The 17,919-nt window shown below is 37.1% G+C and overlaps 1 protein-coding gene across 1 annotated transcript; it reads left to right on the top strand.

The window, feature by feature from the left end:
- Positions 1 to 11,743: 11,743 nt before the first annotated feature.
- On the top strand, positions 11,744 to 17,673 carry LOC126766639 (serine/arginine repetitive matrix protein 3-like). Its single transcript, XM_050484390.1, has 2 exons — positions 11,744 to 11,829; positions 16,899 to 17,673. The coding sequence occupies exons 1-2, from the start codon at positions 11,767 to 11,769 to the stop codon at positions 17,589 to 17,591; spliced, it is 756 nt and encodes a 251-aa protein (XP_050340347.1). The 5' UTR covers positions 11,744 to 11,766; the 3' UTR covers positions 17,592 to 17,673.
- The last annotated feature ends 246 nt before the right edge of the window (positions 17,674 to 17,919 follow it).

The raw sequence follows: 17,919 nt of genomic DNA, 5'->3' as shown, positions 1-17,919 counted from the left end.
TCTACCCTTAAACTCACAGTTGCAACAATGGGGTGCATTGACGCAACTGGCAGCTTTGTGGCCTTCTCCACCGCACCTCCGACAGACATCTGCTTTGGCCCTACACTCAGCCACCCGATGATCAAATCCCATTCACCGGAAGCAGCCAGCGACGGGGCTATCCGGTCGCACCCGGAAGTAGAACCACTTTATGTAGCACCGACCCTTCTCCAAGAGGGCGGACATCAACTTGTCCGTACCCTCCAGGACAACGTTGGTGCTACCGTCAGCGGCCACCTTCCAGGGACGACTGACCATCCTCACGTCAGTCCTCTGGGACGCCGGGCTGAAGTCCTTGAGGTTCAGCCGGAGTAGATCTTCCATGAATTCCTCATGGGAGATCTCCGTATGGACCCCCTGGACCACCACCCGGCGACCCAACTTCCGGTTGACAGAGACGTCCAACCCCACCTCCTCGAATTTCTTGTTATTCGCAACTTTCTCCCTCTCAAGAACAGAGGGAGTGCGAATAACCGCCCCACCACCCTTAATTGGTCTAAGGTCATGGACCCTCACACCAAGTGAGGGACCCACCTCCTTGACCACCTTCTTTATAACCTCCTTAGAGGAAGTTGCAGGCCCCTTACTCCTCACCACGACCGACCAGGTCTCCACAGGCTTCGGCGAAACCGGTGTGATCGCATCCAGCACAGGTGCAGGAGGCGGAGGCATCGGTGCCGACGGAGCCGGCATTGACCTGCTCGGCGTCGAGGGGTGGCCCCGCAACTTCCCCTAAGGGCATCTACCTGACCGCGAAGATGGGCATTTTCGGTAATTACCGTCATCAGGAGCGCCTCATACTTTGAGGCAAGCTCCAACAGCCCCTTCGCTGTCTCCCTCTCAAAGCCCTTGGCTTCGAACACAAGCTCGTTTAGCTCCCCCGTGATTCTTTTGGCAGCCGCAACATGGCTGACTGCCCCACCCCCAACAACCACAGATCCCCTAGACGGAACCCGCTTTCCCTCTTTCTTGGCACTCGAGACACGAGGGCCCGCATTCGTAACGCCCTCCCTCGCTACGCCCACTCCTTTGCCCACCGCACTAACCGGATGGGCCACGCTCCCACTACCGCTCCCACCATCATTGCGCGACGACCCCGTACGCGCAGTCGCTTTCACGGTGGTGGCTACTAAGGCACTCCCACCACAACACCCGCTCCCTCCCTCGACACCCCCTACGTTACGCGGCGACCCCGCACGCGTACCCACCTTCTCAGCGGGGGCCACGTTGGCACTCCCGCCACAACTCCCGCTCCCCCCCTCTGTACCCCCTACGTTACGCGGCGACCCAGCACGCGTAACACGTCACTGTTGACAGTCATAACTTTGAAGTCGTAGATAATTTCGTCTATCTTGGAACCAGCGTAAACACCACCAAGAATGTCAGCCTAGAAATCCAACGCAGGATAACTCTTGCCGACAGGTGCTACTTCGGACTGAGTAGGCAATTGAGAAGCAAAGTCCTCTCTCGACAAACAAAAACCAAACTCTATAAGTCACTCATAATTCCCGTCCTGCCAAATGGTGCAGAGGCTTGGACGATGTCAACAACTGATGAGTTTAAAAAAATTAAGATTTAATAGTTATTTATGTAAAATACCCAAAAATTATCTTGTATTGTAAATTGTAAATTTTATGAAATAAGAGCAATTGTTAATCCTAGGTAAATAAATCACAAAAATACTTGAATGTAAAAAATTGGAAAAAAGAATTGGTAAATTTTTATTGTAAAATTGAAAATACAATTACTTGTAAATCAGAAATTTTAGCTGGTAAAAAAGCCAAATGTAAGAAGATTCGAGAAAGAAATAAAGAAATAGATGAAATTAAAGAAGGTGCTATATTAGTTTCAGGAAACCATACTATTGATGGTCAATCGGTAAATGAAGTTTACCTTGTTACATTTAGAAACCAAAAAAATATTGATAACATATCTTATGAAATGACCGATTCATAAATTTGGGAACAGGTTAAAACTAGAGATTTGAATAATTTTGAAATTATTAAATATATAGAATCTGAGGATTGTAATTTAAAATTTCATTAATTCAGTTAAAAATGGCATAAAGTCACACCCTACACATTGGATTTTTATAATTATCAAACTTATAATTATAGCAGTATACGTAGTTTTTAAACTGTTCAAATTAATTGTAAATTGGAAAGAAAATAGAAATTCAAGAATAACTTTTGAAATTGATAACTTGGGACATCTAATGATAGAATCAGGGCGATTCTATTAAGGAAAGGGGGAGTTAACAATGCCCTTAGCTCAATAGCACAATGGGTAATATAAACACTTGAATTGAATCAATAAGAAATAAATAAATCTGAGTCAGCTTAAATTTTTAAGCATTAGAGGAGTTAAGAAATTCGAGTTCTTTCCAATAAGGTCTGAACTGCGCAGTTACTATTAAGTAAACAATATTCTAACCTATTGCGTAAAATAAGTGTATGAAGAAAAAAGAAAATAGGAAGACAGTTTATTTTTTAAAACCCTTTCCGCCCTACCGCAAAGTTAATTTGCGTGCATTAGTATTTGGAGTATGCCCATTTTGTATACATATTTATATTACTTTTATGTATACACTAATTTATGTGTTTTATTGGATAGGCAAAGATTTTCACACTTTTATGAGCAAGTTTCATACAACAATTTGTTGCTTATCATTGCTCTTGACATTTAGTGGACTGTATACTCTTTTTATTTAACTTATTGTTTACATGTTTATAATTATGTATTAATATACTTGTGTAAAAAATATAATTCTATATATATACTTCAATCTTCAAAAATAAAAGTGTCGTGTTCATATATATTTATGAACATTCTGCAAGGGGCCAAAATTGTGTTTTAACTTTACTTGTATATTATGTTTTATTATTGTTAATTTTTAATTACGTCTAACTGGAAGTTCAAATGGAACAGTCACAGTTCTTGTTATACATTTTGATCTTATATATAAAATAGTAGTTATTAACGCTATTATTAAAATCAAAGCAAGGGAAACGTGACCACTTACGTGATGAAAATGTGTACCTTTTAATCTTACAAGTATATTTTCGTTTTTGAGGAGTTATATTTCCTGTTTAAGATGTACGATATCTTTGGTATTGTTTATTAGTGTTGAATCTAAAGGTTTTATTTGTAGTTCTGCAAAATCTTCAATATCTCTAACCCAAGAAGAGGATAGTAATTCCTTATTAATTTCGGATTGTACGTGATGAGATGTTGTTACAGTTACTCCTTCATGTCGGGCTGTACATCCTTCTCTTATTGTCATAACGCATTGACTAGGGATTTCCATATGCATTTATTGATTGTTATCACATTCTACATACATACATATATGATTGCTTGGCTAAATATGTATGTAATTTGTAAGGCCAACGATTTTTACAAGACAATTTTATACAAACCTGTTTATTTATAAAAGGTTTGAATTCACATGCTTCATTTTCTAACTGTTTTCAGGCTCCTATTTCACAAGAATTATCAGTCGCTAATTTCTCAGCTCAATTTCCAAGACATTTGTAATGATTCTTATTATAACATTTATCTACATAGATCTACTTGGTTTATAAGTGAATATTGATTCAAATCAAACTTTTATATTTAAAATTATGCTTTTATTTCTGGAATAATCATATTCATTTATAATAAGCCATGAATCAACAAATAAACATTTAGCAGTCATTGATTTATAAGTTGCTATTAATTCATTACCTGATTGCTTTCTAGATAGTATTACTTTGTAAGGTAGATTGTTTATAATAAATACAATTTCTTCATTGAGTTGTGAAGGCTTTAATTGTTTTGGATTTATGTGACCATATATTATGACAATTAGGAGATTGATTATCGAAGTTCGAATTTATGCACATTAATGTCATTCGCTCAGTATTTTGATATTTTATTAGTTCATAAAAAAATTTATTAAGTTGTTTATTCATTAAAACTATTGTTAACTCATTCTGTTGTCTTTTTTTAATGAATTTACAAGTATGGTAGAATCAAATATTGATGTCTGCTTTTTAAATAATTTTGCCATATCCTTTTGGTTGCCGAAAATATTTATAATATTTGTTTCCTTATTTTCTCGGTCATCAGCATCGCCTTTTCTATTTTGAATTTTCACGAACAATTTATTATTTCCTTTAAGATTCTTATATCTGTCTTTTAAAGTTGCAGTAACCATTATACAGGTACGGGCATTTTCCTAATATGTCAATATTTTGCATTCATGTTCAAGTTTATTAATAAATTTTTGTGCTTTATGCATCCAATCATAATAAGTACCAAATTTGTAATAGATTTTGTCATTCCTGGACAAACCGTGAACTCCAAGTTTTACGTGGAAGTCCTCAAGACAAGACATCGCAGCCGATTGGAAGCTCCACCGCGACAACGCCCTTGCTCACACCCACTTTCTTGTGAACAGCTAACTAACCAAGGCGGGAATCCCAACGTTTTCGCAGCTGCTCCACAGCCCAAATGTGGCCCCCCGGACTTTTTTGTTTCCTTGCATGAAAAGGCCGATGAAAGGCAAGCATTTTTTGCCTTGGAAATCGCGGTCCATCGACGCAGAAGAAGCGTATTTTGAAAGTTTTTAAAGAATTGTAAGGATTTTTAATGAATTTACAAGTATGGTAGAATCAAATATTGATGTCTGCTTTTTAAATAATTTTGCCATATCCTTTTGGTTGCCGAAAATATTTATAATATTTGTTTCCTTATTTTCTCGGTCATCAGCATCGCCTTTTCTATTTTGAATTTTCACGAACAATTTATTATTTCCTTTAAGATTCTTATATCTGTCTTTTAAAGTTGCAGTAACCATTATACAGGTACGGGCATTTTCCTAATATGTCAATATTTTGCATTCATGTTCAAGTTTATTAATAAATTTTTGTGCTTTATGCATCCAATCATAATAAGTACCAAATTTGTAATAGATTTTGTCATTCCTGGACAAACCGTGAACTCCAAGTTTTACGTGGAAGTCCTCAAGACAAGACATCGCAGCCGATTGGAAGCTCCACCGCGACAACGCCCTTGCTCACACCCACTTTCTTGTGAACAGCTAACTAACCAAGGCGGGAATCCCAACGTTTTCGCAGCTGCTCCACAGCCCAAATGTGGCCCCCCGGACTTTTTTGTTTCCTTGCATGAAAAGGCCGATGAAAGGCAAGCATTTTTTGCCTTGGAAATCGCGGTCCATCGACGCAGAAGAAGCGTATTTTGAAAGTTTTTAAAGAATTGTAAGGATTAGTTCAATAAATATTTTTAAATCGACTCAGTCCTATTACTTTTCGGACAAACCCTGTATATATGCTGACTTAATTTCTTCTAAAAAATTTTTTTTTCAAAGCAGCTAGGAACGCTTCGGTTGTTAAATCACTGACTGCTCTAAATGAATAGTCTTTGTTGCTGTTTAATTTGTATCTATCATCATTGACCTCAAAAAAGAATTTGTCATTCCTTAACACTGGTGGGGGGAAATGAAAGTCTTATATCGAGGGAGAATTTATTCATTCTAATTATATTTTGATGTTTTAATTGCTTATATACAATTTATAAAACTATCTTAAATAACTGTATTGCAGCATATTGTTTATGCGGTTTGATATGTTTTATGCTACATGGGGATGTTTTCAAGTGTCCAATTTAATACATGTGTGTGTGTGTGTTTGATGTTATCTCATCTGTAAATTTATGACTTTACCCATGCATTTTTATTATTATTAGATGTGCATTGCATGTAAATGCATTATGTATACTCGTATGTATGTATGTATGTATATTAATATTTAAATATATATTTATATTTAGTAGAATTTCGGCTTTGCTGATAAGTAAGCATGTTCAATGATATTTGAACATATTGCCGAGGGAAAGAAATTATTATTTAAAATTAGTGGACTGTATATGAATATTTATATGTATGATACTTAAACTTAACTTCCTTAAATTTAGTCCTTTTGCGCTTGTAATATCGATGCATCCATTTCTTCACTTTTGTGCCCAATATTGCTGCAGTCGTTGGTGTGCATCTACTTCGTCTATCACCAATCCTCAACAGTCCTTTCCGTTTGGTTATGGTTGTAAAATTATTCGAGTCATGATCCGCTTGGTTCTGCATTTTTGCAGTTTCGCGAGGTTTAATTGTTGGCTGCTTTCATAATTTACGAAATCTTTTCCTTTTTTGGTAAGTTTAGGATTTGGCTCAACTAAAACATCCTTGCTCTTTTTCGGTAATTGTGTTGGTTTGTATGTTAACTGAACTTCCTCTTCCTTCTTATATGATTCAGCATTATTTTCCAAAATGTGGTCGATATCTTCAGCTTCGTCCACATCTTCAAACGATTTTATCTGGACTTCACTTTCCCGCATTTCTCCAAAATATGAGCCTGCCGAAAGAGATATGAGATTCTGAGATTACTCAGTTTTTGAAGGTTTATGAAGGTCTTCAAGTGATTCTTCTTCTTCTTCAACTTCAACTTAATTTTCGTTTTTGTTTTCCTCTTTTACTTCTGCTGTTTCTTCCTCAGCAGAAGACAGATATATGCATGATAGATAAAAGATTGGAACTTTTGTACATTTTAAATCCGAGTCAAAACGGTACAAAATTTCAGCTTCTTCTTCTATAATAAAATCTTCTAACAGCTCATCACGCTGAAGAGAACTGTAAGTTATTTCGGGCTCTCCTTCTTGTAATCTCGCTTTACAAAGTTTAAGATTTCTTTGTGTGAAAATTGTGCATTTGAAGGAACACAAATTTCAAAAGTTTGATATCATCACTTTTTATTGTAGTGATTTTGTGGAGATGATCCTGTTGAATATGGAGATTCCGTGATTAAAATCAAATGTATCTGATTTGTATTTATTTGTCATGTCAGACTTTGTTGGAAAAGTGTTGGACGTGTGCAACACCGTATCGGATAAATCCGCTTGGGCATCAAGTATTTTGGTCCCGTTTTATACCCATGATTTTTTCCGCAATACTTTTCGTATTTGTGTAACTGCTGGTATTCTCCAAAGAAATCGTTGGAGGTATTTTGATTTGATCGCCTGGTTGACCTTGCTGTGCCTCGACTCACAGCCGCTGAATATTTCTGATAGCAGTTAGATCACTGCGTTTAGTCTTTGCTAAAACGGCTTATATACTCTGTGCCCAAAAAATAAGGTGACATTTGAATTTAAACTGCGCGAGTTGCGTCGTCAAACGACTCCACCACTTTCAAACCAAAAAAGACAAGTATTTTTTAATTTTTATTCCTCTAAAATGTAAGTTGAATATTCAGATTCAACTACATACATACATATTAAATTGCAAAATACATAAATAAGGAAATATTCATAAGCAAGCATTAAATTCCTTTAAAAATGAAATCAAATGCCACTGTTATGTTTATTTAAGATATGCCGGGTCGTTGATGCTGAGGAATGTCAAATCAGCACAACGGCTCCAGGTAAATTTAGCAAATAAGATTTTTATAAAGAATATGTCAAGTCAGCACAACGGCTTCAGGTAAATTTAGCAAATAAGATTTTTATGAAGAATAAAATAATTATTAATAAACTGGACGGCAAGCCGCACAGTACGGTAAATTCGCTGGAGTTTTATTATTCAAGCGAAAGATATGTAATTTCCGATAAATTACATATCATATTGTAATTGGCGCAGTCGGTAATTCGGTGTTCCCCATTTTTCTACTATACATCGTAACAATTTTAGTGCGTTGAAAGCAAAAGTATTCTCAAACTTTTACTAAATAAATGAAATATTATGAAGTAAATTAAACTATATAAAATACGCTAAATAAATAAATTGAAAATAAATTATTAATAAACTTTGCTAAATAAATGAAAGTTGCAAAAAAAAAAAAAAGCAACATCAGCAGCAACAACAATATCAGTAACTACGGCAGCAAAAAAAAACAGCAACAACATTAACAACAACAACGACGCCAGTAACAGTAGCAACAAAACAACAGCAACAGCAGCACCAACAGCAAGGTAAAATAATATTCAACTAATAATTTAATAATTTAATTAGTAGTTTTATTTGAAGCCATTACTTTCTTTGTAAAAAAAAAAAAAGTCAACGCAGAAATTATACTCACTAAATGTTTCAATCAATTCAAAAACAATACCATTAGAAAAAGAAACGAACAAACGAGAAAAGGAAAACAAAAAGCAGCAGTAGATACAGAAGTTAATTTGTTAAAATTTCTTTGAAATATAAAATTGCGTACTTAGATTATGTGTGTAAAGTTATAGCACTATATATATGAAATAAATTATGGATTTTTTGTTTGCACCTCTACCTGAAATAAATTTTCAAATGAATACGGAAGAATTACGTTTATGGCAACGAAATGCCATATTCGAGTGTGAATGTGATAATTTCATTAATAGACGGATAGAAGCTGGTCGAACACACCTATTGCTTTTGGAACGAGAGGGTTAATTGCAATCCGAAATCCTTAATGCTACTGGAAATAATCGCTATTTAAGTGAGCGAAGGTGGCAAAAGTGCTGACTTCAATAAAAATTAATAAAATATTGTATGTATCTTAAATATTTATGAAATTTTAAATAAGACACCTCAATTGAAAAAAAATTCCTTGGAATTGTATCTATGTAGCTCGAAATTTGTAGAACTTTACGGTAATTTTTAATAAACCATATGATTTGTTAATAGGAAATGATTCCTTTTTTTAAAAAACGTTAAAACCATTGATATCGAAAAAATGACAATAATTTTGAAAAATGGTGTGAATCTTCCATTCTATATGAGAACTATGCAAGAGCAAGTTTATTCATTAGACATAAGTGAAGTAAAGAACATCAACATTGATCATTTAAAATCAAATGAGAAAAAGGAAATCGAAAAATTATTAAAGCATTTCAATAAACTCATCTAATTAGAAAAAGTCACAGTAGATATAGCTCACCTATTCTAATAATACGGAAAAAGATAGATAATTCAGGAATACAAAAATTCAGGCTAGTGGTTGATTATAGGAGGTTAAACCAATTGACTGTAGACGATAAGTATCCTCTACCGAATATCGAAGGAATCTTAGATAAATTGGGCAAAGCACAGTACTTTAGCACCATAGATCTAGCAAAAGGTTACCATCAGATTTTAATGGCAGAAAGGGACATCCAGAAAACAGCTTTTGTCACTCCGGCAGGACTATATGAATACGTCCGAATGCCTTTCGGGTTGAAAAATGCCCCAGCTACTTTTTAGAGATTTATGAATGATATAGCAGAACAATTAATAGAATATTTAAATGCCGAAAATGTAGAAGTCCGTCATACAAAACCAAATAGCCATACAGGAAATGCAGACATTGAGAGACTGCACTCAACCTTGTTGGAAAACTAACAGGAATTGAGGACTCTAGCCTTTCAACAGAAATGAGGATACAAATTGTTATATACAACTATAACGATAGGTACCACTCAACTATCAAATGTTCTCCAAGGGACGCCAAAGAAAACATTTGTCCATCCATATTACAAGATAGAATAAATACAGTAAAACAAAAAACAATAGCCAAATTAAATCAAAACAGAAGAATATATAAAAAATAGGCAAACAGGACCGATTAAAAACTACAAAAGAGTACGGCATAAGGATCAACCATATTTCAGAATATTTCCCTTACAAAACGTCCATCCGACAAATGTAAAAAGACCAATGAAATTGGCAAACACAGAAAATCCAAATGAGAATGATGACGATTCATTCAGTCTAAGGGCATTTAATGGAGATAATAACATTTAATTTTTTTTTCTACATATACATATGTATATACATGATTTTTTTTTTACCCCAGTGGGTAAGGGGTCTTTCTAGAATATACCCATGGTAAGAGATGCCTGTCGTAAGAGGCGACTAAAATCCAATTTAAGTTTTTTTAAATCAAAACCTAAAACGGTTATACATTTTTACTTTTACAGATGACGATAATAAAATTACAAATTATTGAAAAAGAAAAATTCGTTATAAAAATTGGCGAAAACTATTTTGATTATGTAGAAAATAAAGCATTTAAAAATCTAAAATTGAATTTAAATATAATAACAAAACATCAATACAAGAAATAAGCTATGACACAATATTAATAAGCAATGCAAAAAATGATGTAATAAAACAAAACTGCGATGACACAAAAATTTTATTAAAAAAGAACTATATAATCAAATTTGTAAATTGTAAAATGGAAATTTTAAAACAAGTGTTGCGTCAAGCGACAAGATATATATGTATATTTAAACCTGAAATTAAAAATAAGAAAAATGAATTATAAAAAATTATAAAATATTGAAGTATTTAAATTATTGTATACTTACCTTAATTATGCATTCATATATAATTTATCTTTTTCGCAAATATACTACTACTTACCTTAATACTTATAATCTATTACAATATTGAACGAAAAGTTGAAGATGATTATATTTACCCCTTTTTTATACATATGAACATTACCACTAGTTTAAGCCGTTAGTTTAAGATTTAGGCTAAGCAACTAAATGAACTTAAATAAAGAAGCTATTGTAATTGAACCGTATAACCGAACGCACGCGTCTTTATCTTTTTCGCAAATATACAATTTTCGTGACAGGCAATTAGGGTTCAAGTTAATTCGCGCATTCCCAGTGTATATTTTCGCTTCTCAAAAACGCTTGAGAATTTTCATGGCGCCCGAGCAGGGACATAGTGCGTGGACTTAGTTAATTTTTTATCAAAGTGCCAACTAATCGTATACTAACGTGTACTAACTTTCGCTGTCGTAACTAATTGCCTGTGAAGTTTTTTTTGGTAGTTCGGTCTTCGGAAGTGAAGTGCGAAAAAACAAATTGAACAAATCAAACCTAAAAAAAAAACAAAAAAAAACATCACATACTTATAGTATACATAGAAAACACAAAGCAAAAACGTGTAGTGCAGTTAGTGCAGTGGTACCTAAGTGCATACAAAACAAAAAAAAAAAAAAAGAATAAAGAATAAATAAAACATAAAAATAAATTAAAGAAGTTTTTAAATAAAAAGATAGAAAAGTGGAGTGAAAGTGTTAAACAGTGGCAAATATATGTGTATATACCAAAAAAAAAAAATAAACGCTAAAGAAGAAAAATATATTTAAAAATATATACAGCCATATATACATACATACATATATACGTGAGATGAAGTGTGCTAACGTTATAAAAGTACATACATATGGACACACCGGCAATTATCCAAAGCATGAGAAAATAAAGAAAAGGAATAAAAAGTGTAGGCTTGGGCTGGCGGACGTATGTACATATATGCATATATATAAAGACATATATGTACATACATATATATGTACGTTGTAAAGAAACTGCAAGTACAGTGAGTTTCATGATAACAGCACCAAAGTGTTCGAAATATTTCCAAATTAAAATTAACAGTGAAGTGCCGCTAATATCTACCGCTTTTTGTGCCGCACCCCTAAAAGTTACCGCTTCCAGTGCCGCTACAAAACTCCGCAAGAACATCCGCTAAGTGTCCAGTTTTTTTTTTTTTTTTTTTTACAACATCACTCCGCTGCTGCCACAACGTCGCTGCTGTCATCAATCCGCTGCCATCAAGTCGCTGCTGCTCTCAAACCGCTGCTGCCATCACTCTGCCGCTGCCATCAAGTCGCTGCTGCCATCAACGCCGCTGCCGTCGTGGGAATGAGCTGCCGCTGCATTCTGTGCAAAAGGGAAGTGAGCGCCGGCAAACAGCCGACGCACCAGGTAACGAGTGCGAATTACTGAAAGCAGTGCAAAATAAAAAAGCAAACTACAACAAAACAAGTGCACTTTCAGTTTTTGGCTCTCCCTTTTTGTTCACTATATTGACATACATACATATATAACAATATATACATATATTATATACTATAAAAACGATATACATATTTGAACCCCACGTATGTTTATATCTAAATGTATAAATTTAAAGTGAATCAAGGGATTTTGGGATTTTGCGGTAGCCCTTTATTTTGAAATAAAGGTGAAAAAGTTATTAATTGCAAAATTAAATTATCTCGTTTTTCGCAATTTTTTCGATCCGCGTTTGCAATTATCGGTCGTTTTTTCGCAATTTTTGTCGATTTTCGTTCGGACATTTTCCGATTAAATTACTTCTTGTGCTATTGCTCATTTTGCGCATTTATTGGTTTGGCTTTCGTATACTTGGGAATCGATATTATCTTTTTGTTTTTTTTTTCTTCGTTTTCGTAACCGATTCCAAATATATTTGTTGCCAGCCTTTATTGCTATTGGTTTGGCTTTCGTATATTTGGGAATCGACATTTATTTTTTCGTTTTCATTATCGATTCTTGATATATCTGTTGCCAACCGTTATAGTCTTTCTTTCGGAAATTTAATTTAACCAACGCAAAATGAGCAAGCCAAAGCCAACTCTCGCAAACCTGTCTCCCAGTAAGGAGTTGACGGACTTAAAATCGTTAAGACGTCAAAGAACGGTTGCGAAAAGTAGTATTTTGCGCATTAAAACGGGCCTTCTCGAAAAGACTATGTCTTTAGATCCAATAGAATTGGAATGTCGTCTCGATATATTAAATTCACACAGTGAAAAATTAATGAAGTGCCAATCAAAGATTGAAGAAATTGATGAAGACGACATGGCCCGAGGGGAGTTAGAGGACATCATCGTTGAAACGAAGTCCATAATAAAGTCAATTTTAGCAAAAAATAAAAATTCACTTGCCGAAACATCTTTCGTAGCTTCTCACAGCTCAAGGCTCCCTAAAATGAATTTGCCGAAATTCAAGGGAGAATATTCAGAATTCAAAAATTTTATGAGTTTGTTCGAGAGCTTGGTTCATAACGATCCAAATATCCCAGATATTGAAAAATTTAACCATTTGGTTAATTGTCTGTCTGGAGAGGCTTTGGGAACAGTTAAAGCGTTTCAGATGTCGGATGAAAATTATCCGAAGGCGTTGGCAAGTCTCAAAAAAGTTTATGATAATAAATGTCTGATATTTTTCAATACAATATCTAAACTTTTTGAGCTGCCAACAATCCCAAAGCCTTCTGCGCCTTCCCTGCGTTCAATGATTGACGAAGTGTCAGCGGTATATGATTCGTTGCTATCGCTGGGTGATGAAAAACAAATAACGAACGCAATAATCATACACATTGTAATGACAAAGGTTGACCCTGCCACCCGATCCAAATGGGAAGAAGCGCTGGACTATGACAAACTGCCACTGTGGAAGGACTGTGAAGCCACTCTAAATCGAAGATACCAGCAACTATCAGCGGAAGGAGCATCCCACTCAAGGACGAAGCCCATATCAACAGGCAGTACGAGTCATGGGAAGCAACAACAAATGGATAGGACCAAATCGGCGCTAGTTGCAGCAAATACGAGGCAGCCTCTTTGCCAACAATGCAAATCGAGGGATCACCATCTAACTGCCTGCCCTACTTTCAAGGCTCTTCCGGTGCAACAGAGGTTCGAGTTCGTCAAATCGGTACCCTTATGCATAAATTGCTTGCGTAAGGGACATACCGTTTCCAAGTGCAGAGCGGATCGATGTCGTGTGTGCAATCGATCGCATCACACACTGTTGCACCAATATCCAGTCTCTTTCCCCGCTGCACCTCATCCGCAACCATCAACCACACATGCCATGCATACAGCCAGTATGCCGGATCGGGTCATGTTGGCAACAGCAGTAATTCTAGTGAGGACCAGCTGCGGAGATTACCTGCCTGCGAGAGCCTTGCTGGACTCAGGCTCCCAGGTCAACTTTATGACGGAGGACTTGGCACAAAAGTTGCGGATTCGACGTCAGCACAAAACCTTAAGCGTAATTGGAATTGGCAATTCCAATACAAAAGTGGGGTCAAAACTAAGCGCGTTTGTCAAGTCGCGGTTAAATAATTTTGAATTTTCGGCGGAATTCTGGGTAATGCGATGCATTTCGGCAAATCATCCTGACCATAACATCAATGTTAATGGCTGGAAAATTCCGCACAATATTGAATTGGCGGACCCAGAATTCCATAAATCTAAAAAAGTGGATATCCTATTGGGTGCTGAAACATTTTTCGACCTTTTAGCTGTTGGCCAAATTAAAAATGGTCCTAACCAACCAACACTTCAAAAAACCCTTTTAGGATGGATAGTATCTGGCAAATACGCCAGTAATATAAGTTCTCCTCCCAGATTACATAGCACATTATGCCAAGCTGAAGAAGACTTAACGTCAATAGATTCAGTAGTTCAAAGGTTTTGGGCTCTAGAAGAATTACCTTCAGAATCGAATGGCATTAAATTCACACAAGAGCAACAAGAGTGTGAAAAATTTTTCGTAAATACAACTCAAGTATTGCCTTCAGGACGGCTTCAAGTAAGAATGCCTTTTAAAGCTGACCGTAAGTTACTCGGTCACTCCTATGAAACCGCAGTTCGGCGGTTTCAGGCCCTGGAGAGAAGGACATTAAAAGATCCAGAACTTCGTAAAATGTATCTGGACTTTATGAATGAATATAGAGCATTGGGTCACATGAGCCCAACGAACAATAAGATCCCGAGTGAGCCACACTACTTCATTCCGCATCAATGCGTTTTAAGGCCCGAGAGCACAACAACCAAATTACGTGTTGTATTTGATGCCTCGAGTCGATCTTCAACTCAAATAGCGTTGAATGAACTTTTGATGGTAGGTCCAACCATCCAAGAAGAGTTATACTCAACTCTTCTTCGTTTTCGCTTACATAAGTATGCACTAACAGCGGACATTACTAAAATGTATCGTCAAATAATTATGCATGAAGAAGACAGAAATTGTCAACTTATTGTGTGGAGAGAGCATCCTTCTGAGCAAATTCAAATTTTTCGTCTTAACACCGTAACATACGGCACTGCGCCTGCTCCATTTCTCGCAACACGGTGTTTGCAAATGCTCAGTGATGCCAATACAATGAAATATCCACTCGGTTCATTGGCCATCAAAAGAGACTTTTATGTTGATGATTTATTAACAGGGTCCGAAAATTTTGAGTCTCTAGATCTTTTGAGAAGTGAGGTAAATAAAATATTAAACTCGGCAGGATTCACCTTAACGAAGTGGTTTTCGAACCACCCTAAATTTTTCGACAGTGATTGCACTGAAAAGTCATTAAGCTTCAATGACAAAAGTTCCACTAAAACGTTAGGAATCCATTGGTTGCCGAAAGAGGATTTGTTTCGCTTTGTTTTAGATGACAATTTTAATGATCTGCGAGCTACTAAAAGAAATATATTGTCAGTTTCTGCTCGCCTTTTTGATCCTCTTGGATTACTAGCCCCACTAGTTACCAAAGCAAAAATCTTATTGCAAGAGCTTTGGATCCAAAAACTAGATTGGGATGAGTCGATTCCATTGCGCCTTGACACTAGCTGGCAGAACTTTAAAGCCAACCTAATGCAGCTCTCATCGATAAGCATTCCTCGTTACGTAAACGTTGAGTCGAGTGCCATCTGCCAAATACATGGCTTCTCCGACGCCTCAATAAGGGCGTACGGATGCTGCATATACATACGAAGCCAATCTGCTAGTGGTATTAAATGCATGCTGCTTACTGCAAAGTCTAGAGTGGCTCCGCTGAAGACCAAATCTCTTCCGCGTCTTGAGCTCTCGGCAGCACATCTTCTTTCGAAATTATGGTCAAGAGTAGCGCCTATGTTGAGTCGACATTTCGAAAATATTACATTTTGGACAGACTCTGAAATCGTTTTACATTGGATTAAAACACATCCATCTTCACTACAAACCTTCGTCGCAAACAGAGTGTCCGAAATTCAAGAGTTGACTGACAAAGTACATTGGCGACATGTGCCAACGAAACAAAATCCTGCGGATCAAGTGTCTCGGGGTTGTAACGTGGACGAATTGAATAATTCGATATGGTTTGGCGGTCCACAGTTCCTCCTAGAAGACCCTGCATTATGGCCAATTAATAACCACTTCCAGCTCTCACCAGAAGACGAAGCATTAGAGAAGAAGAAAAATACATTTACATTAATTTCGACTGCTGAGAAAAACTCAATATTGGACCTTATTGAAAAATTCTCTTCTCATAAAAAATTGCTTCGTGTGGTCGCATATATATTACGATGGATCAGGCGACCACCAAAATCCTCCAGAGGCCAAGATCTGACTTCAGAAGAGCTAAACTTGAGCTTTCTAAAAATTGCACAGGTGGTCCAACATTCAGAATTTTCGGATGTTATTCAAAAATTGCATAAAGGTACCACCCTACCCGCAAACTTGCAAAAACTCAACCCGTTTTTGCATGAATACTCGGATAAGACGCTGTCGTTCAAATTAATCCGAGTAGGAGGTCGCTTATTAAATGCACCTCTCCCATACGATGCCAAATTTCCGCTTTTATTAAATAAAAGTTCGCACTTCGTTACAACGTATTTACGGTTCCTGCACATTCGAAATCACCACGCTGGGGCTAAAGCGTTGGTTGCGCTTCTTCGAGAACGCATATGGCTAATTAATGCCCGAGAAGCTTGCAGTAGAACCGTAAGAAACTGTATACATTGTTTTCATTACAAGCCGAAGTTGCAAAACCAAATAATGGGAAATTTGCCAGTCGAAAGACTTCGAGCACTACGGCCCTTTCTTATATGTGGCGTAGATTTTTGTGGTCCGATATACACAACGTTAAAAATACGCGGTCGACCACCCGTAAAAACATATATTGCAGTTTTCGTTTGCTTTACTTCAAAAGCAGTACATTTAGAATTAGTTTCGGACCTATCTTCTAATTCATTTATTTTCGCCCTAAAAAGGTTCATTGGACGCCGAGGAATCCCGACGAAGATATTCAGCGACAACGCCACCAATTTCGTCGGCGCCGATCGCAAGCTGCGCGAATTGAAGGAGGCGTTTCTGGCAATGGGTCCAGAACTGAAGAGATTCGCAGCAGACGAAGGGTGCAGCTTCATCTTTATACCACCGCGGGCGCCGCACTTCGGCGGATTATGGGAAGCCGCGGTGAAGTCCGCCAAACACCACATCGTTCGGGTAACCGGCAGCGCGCTACTCACAGCAGAGGAGTTAGCAACAGTGTTGGCCGAAGTGGAGGCCATCCTCAACTCTCGCCCCCTAGTACCTCTGAGCCAAGATCCCAACGACGGCGAGGCGTTAACACCAGCGCATCTATTAATAGGATGCTCCCTGCGGGCATTACCCCCAGAGAAGGTGCCAGTGGACCCAGTTCGTTGTTGCGAGAGATGGCAACTTGTTTGCTGTCTCAAGCAACAGTTCTGGCGACAGTGGTCCAAAGTATACCTGACGGGCCTTCAGGAGCGCAACAAGTGGCTGCACCCCAAACGCAATATGCAGCTCAACGACCTCGTTCTCGTCCACGAGGACAACGTGCCGCCGCAGCAGTGGGTACTAGGGCGCGTCGTCGCAACCGTCGAAGGGCAAGACGGCAAGGTGCGAGTCGCAGAAGTAGCAACCAAGACGGGCACGATTAAGCGCCCCATCCACAAACTGGCTGTCCTTCCACTGGATATTGAAGGAATCTGATCCTGTCAAGGTGGCCGGTGTTGCGTCAAGCGACAAATATATATACCTAAAATAAAAATAATATATGAATTGAAAAAATGAATTATAAAAAATTATAAATATTGAATTATATTAGTATTGTATACTTACCCTAATAATGTTATATATACTTACCTTAATCTATTACTATAAGTTAACAAAATGAACTACTCACCTCTTTTTGTACATACCTGTATACTTCCATTTCAACTGTTTTGTCCCGTTAGCCTTAAGATTTAGGCTAAGTCATCTAGTTGC

Source organism: Bactrocera neohumeralis, unplaced genomic scaffold (assembly GCF_024586455.1).
Source record: "Bactrocera neohumeralis isolate Rockhampton unplaced genomic scaffold, APGP_CSIRO_Bneo_wtdbg2-racon-allhic-juicebox.fasta_v2 ctg195_1, whole genome shotgun sequence".
Lineage (NCBI taxonomy): Eukaryota > Metazoa > Arthropoda > Insecta > Diptera > Tephritidae > Bactrocera > Bactrocera neohumeralis.
Note: the sequence above shows the minus strand (reverse complement) of the source record. Positions and strands in the feature narration are given on the sequence as shown.